The sequence below is a fragment of the Pristis pectinata genome, chromosome 34 (genome assembly GCF_009764475.1).
Source record: "Pristis pectinata isolate sPriPec2 chromosome 34, sPriPec2.1.pri, whole genome shotgun sequence".
In the NCBI taxonomy this organism is placed as follows: Eukaryota; Metazoa; Chordata; class Chondrichthyes; order Rhinopristiformes; family Pristidae; genus Pristis; species Pristis pectinata.
In genome coordinates, this window is record NC_067438.1 from 12,447,119 (window position 1) to 12,462,542 (window position 15,424).

Below are 15,424 nucleotides of genomic sequence, written 5' to 3' on the forward strand. Positions count from 1 at the left end.
CACTCAGCAGGTCAGGCAGCGACTGTGGAGAGAGAAGCAGTCAATGTTTCAGTTCAAAGACAACTTCAACTGCTTCTCTCTCCATAGATGCTGCCTGACCTGCTGAGTGTTCCCAGCATTATCTGGTTTTATTTCAGATTATCAATATTTGAGGTTTTATTTTATTTTCACTGATGGGAAGTGAATGGATTTGAACGTAAATACTGGCACAGACCAGCAAGGCCAAGTGATCTATTTCTACACTATAAACACCATGCAATTCTTTGTAGTGTTAGGTCTAAGCAAGGAGCTACTAGTATAGGGTGGTAATTTAAATTCTTCCTCTTAATGAATCCCAAAGGAATTAATGCATCAGTTTTCCAACCCATAGCTCCACCTCCTGAACAGTTCAATTTTGTTTTGATTTTCCCAACTACAAAGCATACAAGATCATCTTAAACTATAACAACATTGAAATAAGTGGTGAATAATTGGGGCAACACCATGGCGCAGCGGGTAGAGCCGCTGCCTCGCAGTGCCAGAGACCCGGGTTCGATCCCGACCTCCAGCGCCATCTGTGTGCGTGGAGTTTGCACGTTCTCCCTGTGGGTTTCCCCCAGGCCCTCCCACTTCCCAACTATGTGCGGGTTGGTGGGTTAATTGTAAATTGGCCCTAGTGTGTGATAAGGGGGAGTTCATGGGTATGTGGAGAGATTAAAATAGGTTTGGGGTTAATGGGTGTTTGATGGTCAGCATGGACTCAGTGGGCTGAAGGGCCTCTTCCAAGGTCCTTAAGTCTCCAATATTTGACAAGGTGAATCTTCTGGAGAAAATCAAACAGTCTTTTAAGATTTATATGCAATAAAGTTTTCAAAGACAAAAACTGATGAAGATTAGTTAGCATTCATCCACAGAGAATTAAAGTTTCACATCCGATGTGCTTTCTTCCGAATAACAGAACTACAGCAATTACAGTGTTTTATTTCATTTTCAACAGCTGCGGTATTTTGCTCCGTCGGTTTCTCACCCGCCCTTGGCACTTGTCCTCCACGTCGATCCACACGGAGTTGGCCACAATTTCCGTCTTCTCTCCCGAGTTGACGTAGTAGTAGGCTATGAGGCGGAACGTCGGGACCATGTCCATGCCCACTTGAAGCTGGAGCCTCGTGGGGTCGGCCTTGCCAATCCTACTGGCGGTGAGCACCTTGCCTTTGCTTGTGACCTAGGAAGGAGAGCAGGCACAAGAGGGGGAGATGATCATTTGGCTTTTGCACTCAGGGGGTTGCTAGTTCTGCTGTTAGCTCAGCTGGCTGTAACGTTGGTTGGGCCACAGCTAGAGCAATACCTGTGGTTCTGGATGCCACACGATAGGATTTGTTGGATTAGGGTTCAGACTGTTGTTTTTTCTTGATGTTTTAGCTTCCTTTACACTCACTTATATGTTGGTGTGACCAAGTTTATTTCAAGTACTACAACATTGTCCCAGGGCGACAATGGCTAACATGAAGGGACATCATTTTAAGGTGATTGGAGGAAGGTATAAGGGGGATGTCAGGGGCAAGTTTTTTTTTTACACAGAGAGTGGTGGGTGCATGGAACGCACTGCCGGCAGAGGTTGTAGGGGCAGATACATTAGGGACATTTAAGATAGACATATGAATGAGAGAGAAATGGGGTGCTATGTAGGAGGGAAGGGTTAGGTAGATCTTAGAGCAGGATAAAATGTCGGCACAACATTGTGGGCCAAAGGGCCTGTACTGTGCTGTAATGTTCTATAACACGATAAACTACAATAACTAATCACCAATTAAATTAAAAATATTCCTGTCCTCATCCAGGATGCAGTTCATCCCCTACAGTACCCACCGGTCCTGGAACACCTCCGTGGTGTCCGTGGGCAACGCAAGCTCTTTTTCCAAGGATACCCGAGCACAAACATACCCCCTGAAGATGACCAGGCAGTCATCTCGGGTGGAGCCTGCATGACCATCTGTTTGTCTGTAAACATTTTCAGATTGGTTTGCAGTCTATGGCTGTGACTCTGTTTTCAAGTACCAAAAACTTTCCATGACCCGTTTTTCTCTTCTTCAGAGGCTGCTGGACCTGCTGAGTATGTCTAAAACATTCCATTTTTACCTCTAATGTCCGCCATCTGCAACGCTCTGCTTTCACTTGATCATCGCAGCGAGTTTACGTACAATGTAATAATAGTAATCGATCCTCGCACCATCTTGTTCCGTGACTGCTTGCAACTCGATGTCCAGGGTCTGTCCTGCCTTCAGAACGGTGAAGGGAGCGCCGATGTGGAGATAACTCTTGCTGGCAGACTGATAGATCTGAGCCGTCACCCTTCCCTCTTGGAATTCTTTCCCAAGGGACCCCTCTCCAGCTGTCACCTGAACAAAGTACATCCACAGTCATTAGAAGCGTCTGATGCCAGGGAGAGGTGATTCCTAGCTGGACACGTCTTTTTTAGATGGGTTGGTTACTGAGCTCTATACCTGTGCCCCTTGAGAATGATGATAGAGATGGATTTGACCTCCTGAGTATAATCTCCACACGGTGACGTAAACAAACTCCGCTTACAGCAGAAGTTCAGCATCGTCGGTGGTGGAGCCTTTCTGCTTGTTTTTGTGCCTTTCCCAGTTCCATCTAGTTCAAGTTTATTGTGGTCAGAGGCACACACGCCCAGGGTATAAATGCCATGAAAATTAGCTATTGGCAGCTGCAGCACAGTACATGACAGGCATGAAATTGGTAAATTGGTTTATTATTGTCACATGTACTGAGGTACAGTGAAGAACTTTGTTTTGCAGGCCATCCATACAGATCAATTCATTACAACAGTGCATTGAGGTAGTACAAGGGAAAACAATAACAGAATGCTGAATAAAGTGTTACAGAGAAAGTGCATTGCAGGCAGACGATAAGGTGCAAGGTCATAACAAGGTAGATTGTGAGGTCAAGAGTCCATATTACTGGGGAACCATTCAATGGTCTTATGGTCTTTAAGAAAGAATCCTATCTGGATGTATCACGGCTTGGTACGGCAACTATTCTGCCCAGGTCCGCAAGAAACTGCAGAGAGTTGTGGACACAGCCCACCGCATTATGGACACCAGCCTCCCCTCCTTAGACTCTGTCTTTACCTCTCGTTGTCTTGGTGAAGCAGCCAACATAATCAAAAACCCCACCCACCCGGGACATTCTTTCTTCTCTCCTCTTCCATCGGGTAGAAGATACAGGAGCCTGAGGGCATGTAACATCAGACTTAAGGATAGCTTCTACTCCACTGTGAGAAGACTATTGAACAGTTCCCTTATACAATGAGATGGACTCTGACCTCATGATCTACCTTATTGTGACCTTGCACGTTATTGCACTGCACTTTCTCTGTAGCTGTGACATTTCCCTCTGTACTGTTATTGTTTTTACCTGTACGACCCCAATGCACTCTGTACTAACCCAATGTAACTGCACTGTATAATGAATTGACCTGTACGAACGGTATGCAAGACAAGTTCTTCACTCTACCTTGGTACAAGTGACAATAATAAACCAATACCTTGCACCTTATTATCTGCCTGCACTGCACTTTCTCTGTAACTGTAAAACTATATTCTGCATTCTGTTTTGTTTTCCCTTGCACTTTTGCAATGATCTGTATGGATGGCATGTAAAACAAAGTTTTTCACCGTACCTCAAGTACATGTGACAATAATAAATCAAGTTACCATACTGACAGCAAGTCTCCACTAATGGTCCCAACCGAGAATTTAGGAGAGTGGCAAAACCATGGATCCAGCTGAGTTACTGAGGCAGCCAGAAATGTACATTTAAGACGTACAAGGAGAGGGGAATAGCACAGACATAAGTTGGGCTGAATTGGAGTGGGAGGAGTCTTGCCTGGATCAGTATGGATCAACTCTAGTTTACATTGCAGTTGTACAAGACGTTGGTGAGGCTGCTTTTGGAGTGTTGTGTTCAGCTTTGGTCACCCTGCTATAGGGAAGATGCCATTAAGCTGGAAAGAGTGCCGAGGTTTACGAGGGTGTTATAGAGTCATACAGCACAGAAGTGGGCCCTTCAGCCCAACTGGTCCATGCTGGCCAAGATTCCCATCTAAGCTAGTCCCACCCACCCACTTTTGGCCCAAATCCCTCTAAAACTTTCCTGTTCGCTCTACACTTTTCCTATCCATGTTGCCAGGCGTAACACTTTACAGCGCCAGCGACTTTGGTTCAGTTCCGGCCGCTGTCTGTCAGGAGTTTGTATGTTCTCCCCGTGTCTGCATGGGTTTCCTCCGGGTGCTCCAGAGACGTCCAAAGACGTGCGGGGTTAGGAAGTTGTGGGCATGCTATGTTGGTGCCGGAAGCGTGGTGACACTTGCGGGCTGCCTCCAGAACATTCTATGCAAAAGATGCATTTCCTGTGTGTTTCGATGTACATGTGACTGATAAAGAAATCTTATCTTACTTCTTATCTTACTTATCTTATCGAGGGACTGCATTATGGAGAGAGGTTGAGCAGGTTGGGACTTTTTCATTGGAGCATAGAAGAATGAAGGTGACCTTATAGAGGTACTGTATATAGAGGGGCATAGATAGGGTGAATGAACACAGTCTTATTCCCAGGGATGGGGAATCAAGGACCAGAGGGCACAGGTTTAAGGTGAGAGGGGAGAGATTTAATAGGAACCCGAAGGGGCAACTGTGTCACCCAGAGTGTGGTCCATATATGGAATGAGCTGTCAGAGGAAGTGGTCGAGGCAGGTGCATTAACAACATTTAAAAGGTGCTTGGACAGGGATGTGGATCGGAAAGGTTCAGAGGTACAAAGGCGGGCAAATGGGAATCTTGGTCGGCATGGACCAGTTGGGCCGAAGGGCCTGTTTCTGTGCCATACAAGTCTATGACGAAGCCGGCTGTGTGGTCATTTCTGTGTAGTGTGTTCTATTTAGTGTTGAGCTGATAATCTTCAAAGATTTGGGATAAGATTTGCTGGAAGATAGGTTCCCACGGGTCGGCATGGATGTGTTGTTGAATGACCTGTTTCCGTGCTGTACGATTCTGTGACTCTGTCTCCAAAAGCCCTATTCTGCTATTTCTGAAGCATCCCCACACCAGACAGACAGTTCATTCCGTCCACCTTACGATGGCCCAGTCCAGAGGTGTTACCTTCATGTTAAGGATGCTCGCGTTGGCTGGGGCTTCGTGTTCAATGACCGCAAGCCCCTGTCGATCAGTATTCACAGCGGGACCTTCCTCAACCTTCACGGGTACGTTAGCAGCCGGCGTCCCATCAGGATACATCACAGTCACCTGTCGGATTCGGATTCAGGTTAGTTTATTGTCACATAAACCAGGGTGCAATGAAATTCCTTGCTCTCGTGAAGCTCACAGTGTAAACATGGGAATAATAAATACGGCAATAAATACAGCGACGTGCACAAAACAACAGAACGGGGCAAAGACTATCGTGCAGTCTGAAGTAGTGCAGAAAGAGATGTTAAAGTGACAATAACAGAAGAGGGAGAGTTAAGAGTCGGAGAATGTGGCAGCCCCACTGGTTGGTTCAGGAGTCTTAACGGCAGTGAGGAAGAAGCCGTTCTTGAGTCTGGGTGTCTGGGCTTTGGGGCTCCTGTATCTTCTCCCAGAAGGTGGAAGAGAGAAAAGAGAATGGCCAGGGCGGCAGGTATCCTTGACGATACCGTTAGCACGGTACGGTTAGCAGGCACGGTAGTGTAGCAGTTAGCGTGACGCTATTACAGCGCCAGCGACCTGGGTTCAATTCCAGCCGCTGTCTGTAAGGAGTTTGAAAGTTCTCCCCGTGTCTGCGTGGGTTTTCCTCCGGGTGCTCCGGTTTCCTCCCACATTCCAAAGACGTACGGGTTAGGAAGTTGTGGGCATGCTATGTTGGCGCCGGAAGCGTGGCGACACTTGCGGACTGCCCCCAGAACACTCTACCCAAAAGATGCATTTGACTGTGTTTCGATGTACGTGTGACGAATAAAGATCTCTTATCTTATCTTATCTTCCTGAGGCAACGCACGGTAAGATGGACGGGATGGAAGGAAGTGAACACATTTTTTCTTACGTGCATCTCCCCCTCACTGAATGCTGACCCCCTCTCATTGATGTCACTCCTTGCCCTGTGACATCCGTTGTGGCCTTGAGTACAAGAGTCAGGACATCATGTTGCAGCTGTATAGGACACTGGTGAGACCGCACTTGGAGTGTTGTGTGCAGTCCTGGTCACCCAGCTATAGGAAGGATGCGACTGAGCTGGAGAGGGTACAGGAAGGATGTTGCCAGGACTGGAGGGCTTGAGTTATCGAGAGATTGGACAGGCTGGGACTGTTTTCCCTGGAGTGAAGGAGGCTGAGGGGTGACCTTATGGAGGTTTATAACATCATGAGAGCCGTAGATAAGGTGAATGGTCACAGTCGTTTTACCAGGCTAATGAAGTCTAAAACTAGAGGGCACAGGTTTAAGGTGAGAGGGGAAAGATTTAAAGGGAACCTGAGGGGCAACTTCTTCACACAGAGGGTGGTGGGTGTATGGAACGAGCTGCCATAGGAAGTGGTTGAGGTGGGTACAATTACAGCGTTTAAAAGATATTTGGACAGGTACATGGATAGGAAAGGTTTAAAAGGACATGGGTCAAACACAGGCAAATGGAATACGCGCAGATAGGCATCTTGGTGACCATGATGAGATGGGCCAAAGGGCCTATTTCTGTGCTGTATAACTCAAAGAATCCATGACTATGACTTTACTTTTAAGTACTAAAATGCTGGCTTAAAAGAAAACTGCTTATTATAAAGGAATGCACCCAAGAACAAGAAATTATTCTTAAACTAATGGGCAAACTATTTGATTTCACTTCCAACTTTATATAAGAAACAGTTAAGAAAGTCAACAAGCAGAATAACTTGACACTTAGGAAGAGACAACCAGTCTTCAATTTCCTATTGAATACTGCAGATGCTGCAAATCTGAAATAAAAACAGAAGATGCTGGAAACACTCAACAGGTCAGGCAGCTTCCATGGAGAGAGAAACAGAGTTAATATTTCATCTGACAAAGTACTTCTGACTGAAACCTTAATTGCGTTTCTCTTTCCACGGATCCTGCTTGACCTGCTGAGCATTCCTAGCCTTTGATTTCAGATTGGCAGCATCTGCAGAATTTTTTAAAATTTTAGTTTACATTGACTCTGTTTCTTTCTCCACAGAGACTGCCTGACCTGCTGAGTGTTTCCAGCATTTTCTGGTTTTACTTCAGATTTGCAGTATTGTTTTTTTTAATTCATTCTGAGAACATTTTAATGCTGAATCAGAAATCTTTCTAATATCACCTTTAAGTCCCGTTAATTCGGCCCTGAACGATGGAGCTATGCACAGATCAGAAACAGGCCTGAGACACTGCTCCAGGTTGCAGCATCTGCAGAATCTCTTGTGTAGAACCATAGAACACTACAGCACAGAAAACAGGCCATTCAGCCCTTCTAGTCTGTGCTGAAACTTTATTCCGCTAGTCCAATTGACCTGCACCCAGTCCATAACCCTCCAGACCTCTCTCATCCATGTATCTATCCAATTTATTCTTAAATGAGCCCGCATTTACCACATCAGATGGCAGCTCGTTCCACACTCCCACCATTCTGAGTGAAGAAGTTCCCTCTGAACCTTTCCCCTTTCATCCTAAAGCCATGTCCTCTCGTACTTATCTCTCCTAATCTAGGTGGGAAGAGCCTACTCACATTTACTCTGTCTATACCCCTCATAATTTTGTAAACCTCTATCAAATCTCCCCTCATCTTTCTGCGCTTCTGAGCCACTTTAGTTTGTTGCAAGAATCTTAACCAACTGGTGAACAGGGAAATCCACAACCATATATGCTTTGAAGAACTCAGCAACAGCTGTGATTAACCTAACTAGCCTTATTGTATATTCCACAGGATCACGAAAGATTCTGGTTTTCTTTCCCGCCCAGTGTTGACCCCAGTGAGAGCAAAACCTTGGTGGAACAAGGGGTCAGCGCCAGCCCCAGCTCTCTCTGCTCCACCCACCTCCCGCAACCCTCCCACCGCACACCCCCCCCACAAAACCCGTTGGGTTCAAGACCCCCCCCCCCCACAGTCACCTACCACGACTTGGAAGCGGGCCTTGGGTACGAAGTGGCGGGCTGTTTTAGACAGGTCAACCACATACGGCGAGGACACAAACCGGATGCTGGTCAGTTCCGTCGATTCCGTCACGTCACCTGAACAAAGGGAGAGAGTCCACCGGTTACAGGGGGCCACGGCAGAGGCAGCTACACCACCGCATATCATTGTAATCGCATAACGTTATAATTACACGTCATTATCAATACATATCATTAAAACTGCATCTCATTATAACCACATATTATAACATGCCATTATGTCTGCTACCATTATGGCCACATATCATGATGATAGTGTATCAATGAAATTGCACATCACTGCAACAGCGTCACTGCAAACATGCATTGCTGCAAACACGTTATTATACCTGCTAGCAATACAACCATGTGTCACCGTAAACACATATCACTGCATCCACAAGATGCACAAGTGTTAATTTGGTTGGATGTGTGTAATACTGTGTCAGGACTGCAGCCAGTTAGGGGGGAGTTGGAGGATACCGTACATGATCGTGCGATGTGCTCTGTTTGGAGAAGAAGTTGCCCGAGGCATTCAGCATCTCTCTCCCCACCAGCGTAAAATAATGAAGTGTGAAGGATGTGACTGGACCCAGTGTCCGGTCACTCCTGCATCGCTCGATGTCTCCCGGAGTGACTGGACCCAGTGTCTGGTCACTCCTGCATCGCTCGATGTCTCCCGGAGTGACTGGACCCAGTGTCCGGTCACTACTGGATGGCTCGATGTCTCCCGGAGTGACTGGACCCAATGTCCGGTCACTCCTGCATCGCTCGATGCCTCCCGGAGTGACTGGACCCAGTGTCCGGTCACTCCTGCATCGCTCGATGCCTCCCGGAGTGACTGGACCCAGTGTCCGGTCACTCCTGCATCGCTCGATGCCTCCCGGAGTGAACTCCCCTTCTCCACGACAAGGCCGTGGGATCTGCTGGCTTCGCCGAGCGACCAGGCAGTGGTAAAACATCTCACCTGACAGAAGGCTGGATTTACCTCTGGGGTGGGACGCGAACCCGCGACCTGGTGACGAAGCGGCGAGAGGGCTGCCCACTGGCTGGGCCACATCCGACATCGAGATGATAATGGCTTGGTGGTAGGAGGCAGAGGGTGGGAGTGGAGGGTTGCTTTTCAGATTGGAGGCCTGTGACCAGTGGTGTGTGGCAGGGATCGGTGTTGGGTCGTCATAGGTATTAATGATCTGACCCAAAGATATAGGAGCAGAATTAGGCCATTCGGCCCATCGAGTCTGTTCCGCCATTCAATCATGGCTTTTTTTTATTCTCAACCCCATTCTCCCCCTAATCTTTAACCCCCTCACCAATCAAGAACCCATCAATCTCTACCTTAAATACACCCACGGCCCTCTGTGGCAATGGATTCCACAGATTCACCACCCTCTGGCTGAAGAAATTCCTCCCATTTGTAGGTGGTACGATCAGTAAGTTTGCAGATGACACCAACTTGGAGGTATGGTGGATAGCGAAGTAGGTTTTCAAAGGGTACAACAGGGTCTAGGATCAACTGGGGAAGTGGGCACAGGGATGGTAGATGGAGTTTAACTCAGACAAGTGTGAAGTGACACGGCTTGGGAAGTTAAACCAGGCCAGAACATACACAGTGGATGACAGTGCCCTGTGGAGTGTTGGTGGAGAGAGAGCCCAAGCGGTACTAGTACATAGTTGGAAGAAGGTGTAGACGAGGCATTGAGTACAAAAGCTGGGACATCATGGTACAGCTGTACAAGTCGTTGCTTACAGTGCACTTGGAGTATTGTGTGCAGTTCTGGTCTCCGCGCTACAGAAAGGATGTCATTGGGCTAGAGAGAGCACGGAAACGATTCACCAGGATGTTGCCTGGACTGGAGGGCTTGTTTATAAGGAGAGATTCGATAGGCTGGGATTGTTTACCCTGGAGACTGAGGAGTGACCCAATAAAATCATGAGGGGCATAGTCAGGGTCGATGGTCACAGTTTTATTCCCAGGGTAGGGGAGTTCTAAAACTAGAGGGCATAGGTTTAAAATAAGATAAGGTATCTTCATAGAACCATAGAACAGTACAGCACAATACAGGCCCTTCAGCCCACAATGTTGTGCCAACCTTTAAACCTTGCCTAAGACTATCTAACCCCTTCCCCCCACATATCCCTCTATTTTAAATTCCTCCATATGCTTATCTAACAATCTCTTGAATTTGACCAATACGTAGCGTGTTCTGGGGGCAGCCCACAAGTGTCGCCATGCTCCCGCTGCCAACATAGCATGCCCACAATTTCCTAACCCATACATCTTTGGATGTCTCTGGAGCACCCAGAGGAAACCCACACAGACACACGGGGAGAACATACAGAATCCTTACAGACAGCAGCCGAAATTGAACCCGGGTCGCTGGCACTGTAATTGCATTGCGCTAACCGCTACACTACTGTGCCTGCCCTGGTGAGAGGGAGGAAGATTTAAAGGGGATATGAGGGGCAACTTCACACAGATGGTGGTGAGTATATGGAATGAGCTGCCAGAGGAAGTGGTAGTGGCAGGTACAATAATGTTTTAAAGACATTTGGACAGGGATATGGATCGGAAAGGTTTGGAGGAACATGGACCAAACGCAGGCAAATTGGATTAGCGTAGGTAGGCATCCTTGGTCAGCATGGATGAGTTGGGCCGAAGGGCCTGTTTCTGTGCTGTATGACTCTATAACTGTCCCACCAACCAATTTTACCTGGTCTCACCCTTCCTCAGATATTTCCCTTGTCCTATCCATCTCTCCTGCCATTTTCTCTGCAACTCTATGAGCACATGAATCTCAGAGTCACACAGTGCGGAAACAGACCCTTCGGCCCATTGAGTCCATGCCATCCATCAACCTGCCATTTACACCAATCCTACCCTACCCCATTTTATTCTCCCCATATTCCCATCCACCAGGGCCAGTTTACAGTGGCCAATTCACCCACTGACCCGCACTGTCTTTGAGATGTGGGAGGGAACCAGAGCACCCAGGGGAAACCCACAGGGTCACAGGGAGAATGTGCAAACTCCACACACACACACACACACACACACACACACACACACACACACACACACAGAGCCAAAGGTCGGTCTCTGGAGCTGTGAGGCAGTGGCTCTACTCACTGCGCCACATCTCCTCTGACTCTCGTTTCCGTCGTTTTGCGTAAGCACTTCAGCTGATTTCCAGCAGCACAGGGAGAGCCCAGGAAGATTTGGGTGGACTTCAGGGTCCACAGATCGGAAACTATTTCCACTGTGAATGACTTGGTAACATCAGCTGACCCTACTCATCAGCCTACTGTATTGTGGAGGGTCGTGGCTGTCACGTGACAGCACTGCACCTACCTGGTCGGAAGACACACAATCAAGGTTTGGCCCCGCCCCACCCCACCCCACCCCACCCCACCCCACCCATCAGCACACACCTGACCATTGGCCTTTATAATCGATTAGTCCTTGCTGGCACCAGGCCATTAGCCCTTTTAAATTACCTGGGCTGGACCCCTCCCAACCCTCCAGCACTATGAAGAGTGCCACATGTGCTCAGCTCACTCTCTTTTGCCTGCCCCGAGGGATTCACCCTGCTTCATCCCAGGAGAAATCGTTGGTAAGGTGTGCACTGTTAATGGGGTTGGGACCATTTTAGTTAGTATCCCCAGTAGCATAGAGCAGTGCCTGCACTGAGTCAAGGTGTGGTGGGTACCGTATTGTTTTTCCTTGATTGTCTGTACCTAGTTTTGTGTGTGTGTGTGTGTGTGTGTGTGTGTGTGTGTGTGTGTGTGTGTGTGTGTGTGTGTGTGTGTGTGTGTATTTTACCCATGCGATTTTCCCACACTTGCTATAAACTGTGTGTGTGTGTGTTATTCCCGTTACTCTTTCGCCGCGTTTGTCTTTTGTAAATAAATCATTTATCTCTAAGACTGTGTCCAGAGTCGTCACCTTCTGAGACCTCGAACGTGTTTCACAACACCTACTTACTGCCAATTTCCACCACCGTCACTGCCATGTACAGGTTCATCCCCACTAGATCTTCCCTAGATAACAAGCCAGAATGTCTCAATATATCATCCGTGTCTAGGTACGAACTGGCTACCCCTGCCGTCACCTGAAAATGGGGATAAGACAAAGTTAGAGAGAGATAAAGCAGGCAAACAGGCCCTTCCGCCCACTGAGTCTGTGCTGACCAGCAACCACCCATTTACACCGACCCTATTTCACTCTCCCCACATTCCCGCCAGCTCCCCCCAGATTCTACCCCTCACCCACACGCTGGGGGACAATTTACAGCGGCCAATCAACCCACTGACACTGCACATCTCTTGGGATGTGGGAGGAAACCGGAGCACCCGGAAAGAAACCCACGCAGTCACAGGGAGAACGTGCAGGTTCCACACACACGCACGCACGCACACAAAGACAGCGCCGGAGGTCAGGATCGAATCTGGGTCTCTGGGCCTGTGAGGCAGCGGCTCGACTTGTTTGAGCAATGAATGGGAGACCGGTCAGTTGTACCCTGCTGATGTGTTGGCGCAATGGTAATTCTGCTCTGTACAAGAGGAACCACAGGTTCGAACATTTGGTGTAGGGGCTTCAACACGTTGCTGGAGGAACTCAGCGGGTCAGGCAGCGTCTGTGGAGGGAAGTGGACAGTCGACGTCTTGGGTCGAGACCCTTCACCTGGACTGGAAGATGGGGGGAGGTAGCCAGTGAGGGGAAGGGGTGGACCAAGAGCAGGCAGGTGGATCCAGGTGAGGAGGGGTGATGGGCAGATGGAGGAGGGGAGAGTGGGAACAGACTGGGAGGTGATCGGTGGAGGTGACAGAGGGCTGCGGACGGTGGGGTCTGACAGGAGGGGAAGGTGGAGCGTGGAATGGAGAGAGGTGGGGAGGAGGAGCCAATGGTATGAAGATTTTAAGATAAGATCTCCTTATCAGTCACATGTACATCGAAACACACAGTGAAATGCATCTTTTGTGTAGAGTGTTCAGGGGGCAGCCTGCAAGTGTCGCCACGCTTCCGGCGCCAGTATAGCACGCCCACAATTTCCTAACCCGTGCGTCTTTGGAACGTGGGAGGAAACCGGAGCACCCGGAGGAAACCCACACAGACACGGGGAGAACGTACAAACTCCTCACAGACAGCGGTGGGAATTGAACCCGGGTCACCGGAGCTGTAATAGCGTTATGCTAACCACTACACTACGGTGCCTGCCCAAATGCTTAACTGTCAGGATTGGGATTCAAACCCACGCCTCCAGTGGAGACTGTGACCTGAACGGGGCGCCTTAGACCGTACGGGCATCCCGTCCACGGGATTGTAACTGAACATAAGACAGAATCTCAACCAAACATTTTAAGCAATGAATTATTGCTCAACTCAAGACCGTTACAGATCATCACTGAAAACCAGTGGGTGGAACAATTTGCGATCCCAGATCAGATTGTCCAAATATTCCACATCCCTCAGGATCGAGGTTGACTTGCATCCATCTCGGTTCTGAGGCTGATGTGGGAACTGAAGACTCCCCCCACAGACAGGGTGGGATGTGGCTGGTGGGATGGCTGGGTAGTTTGTGATTGGCGCGCTCCTCCCGCCAAACACGTGGGGCTTCTGTGTGCTCCCAATGCACTGCTCCGAGGTTCTCAATGACGTCCCAGGTGGCCCTTCTCCACTCCGGGCAGCGGTGGGCCAGGGATGGGTGGAGCTACGGACAGTAAAGAAGATCATCCAGGAATACAGTGGGAATGTGGAGCAGTTGCAGATATGGGCAGAGAAGTGGCGGATGGAGTTTAATCTGCCAAGTGTGAGGTATTGCACTTTGGAAGGCCAAATGTATGGGGAAAGTGTACAGTTTAATGTCAGGACTGTTAATAGCACTGACGTACAGAGATTTCTTGGGGTCCAAGTCCACAGCTCCCTGAAAGTGACCACACAAGTAGATAGGGCGATAAAGAAGGCATGTGGCATGCTTGCCTTCATTGGTCGGGGCACTGAGTACAAGAGTCAGGAAGTCATGATGAGGTTGCAGCCGCACTTGGAATATCGCATTCAATTCTGGTCACCCCATTACAGGAAGGATGCGGAGGCTTTGGAGAGGGTGCAGAAGTGGCTTCCCAGGTTGTTGCCTGGATTAGAGGGCATGAGCTACAAGGAGAGGTTGGACAAACTTGGGTTATTTTCTCTGGAGCGGCAGAGGCGGAGGGGAGACCTGATAGAAGTTTGTAAAATTGAGAGGCATAGGTAGGGTAGACAGTCAGTCTTTTTCCCAGGGTGGAAATGTCAAATACTGGAGGATAGAGCTTTAAGGTGAGAGGGGGAAAGCTTAAAAGAGATGTGCAAAGCAAATTTTTTTTTACACACTGGTGGGTGCCTGGAACGGGCTGCCAGGGGTGGTGGTGGAAGCAGATATGATAGTGGCGTTTAAGAGGCTGTTAGATAGACACATAAATATGCAGGGAATGGAGAGATAGGGATCATATGCAAACAGAAGAGATTTAGTTTAATTTGGCATCAGGTTCAGCACAGACACTGTGGGCCGAAGGGCCTGTTCCTGTGCTGTACTATGTTCTAATCCCAGAGTAAGGGATGTTGCATTTCTTCAAGGGAGCTTCGAGCTCACCCTCGAACCTTTTCCTCTGTCCTCCTGGTGATCCCTTCCCAGGACAGAGCTCTGAATAGAGCATCTGTTTCAGAAGTCCGGTGTCAGGCATGGAACTGATGTGGGACACAAGATGCTGGAATCTGGAGCAAAAAATAAACTGCTGGAGGAACTCAGCGGGTCAGGCAGCGTCTGTGCAGGGAAAGGGATCCCTTTTGTCTTCACAGATGCTGCCTGACCCACTGAGTTCCTCCAGCAGTTTATATTTTGATGCAAATGACGTGGCCTGCCCAGTGTAACTGGGACCTTGACATTGGGAATGTTGATCAGGGAGAGAACACTGACATTGATACACCTGTCAGCGCAGTCGGAGGGTTTTGCAGAGGTAACATTGACAGTATTTGTCCGTTGCCTTTTGGTGAATGTAACATAATCTTCAGATTGTTCAACGGACAGTGAGCAGACTCCAGAATCAAGTCCCCTGATCCTCAGTAGTCGAGCTGCAAGTTCAAAAACAATGCTCGGAGTTCAGGACGAGGGATGTTTCGTTGCAATTGTACAGGGTGTTGGTGAGGCTACACCTGGAGCACAGTTTTCGACTCAAGTCGAGTTTACTGTCACGGGCACAAGCACGGTGAGGTACAGGTACAA

The 15,424-nt window shown here is 48.5% G+C and overlaps 1 protein-coding gene across 2 annotated transcripts in view; it reads right to left on the bottom strand.

Annotated features, from left to right (window-relative positions):
* LOC127586082 (complement C4-like) overlaps positions 1 to 15,424 on the bottom strand; it is a 108,513-nt gene that overhangs the window by 69,842 nt on the left and 23,247 nt on the right. For both annotated transcript variants that reach the window (XM_052043889.1, XM_052043888.1), the window contains 5 exons: positions 12,154 to 12,280; positions 8,131 to 8,246; positions 5,157 to 5,300; positions 2,178 to 2,375; positions 1,007 to 1,201 (listed from right to left, as the gene is read on the bottom strand). In XM_052043889.1, coding sequence (XP_051899849.1) covers positions 1,007 to 1,201; positions 2,178 to 2,375; positions 5,157 to 5,300; positions 8,131 to 8,246; positions 12,154 to 12,280 — 780 coding nt within the window. The remainder of the gene's footprint in view (positions 1 to 1,006; positions 1,202 to 2,177; positions 2,376 to 5,156; positions 5,301 to 8,130; positions 8,247 to 12,153; positions 12,281 to 15,424) is intronic.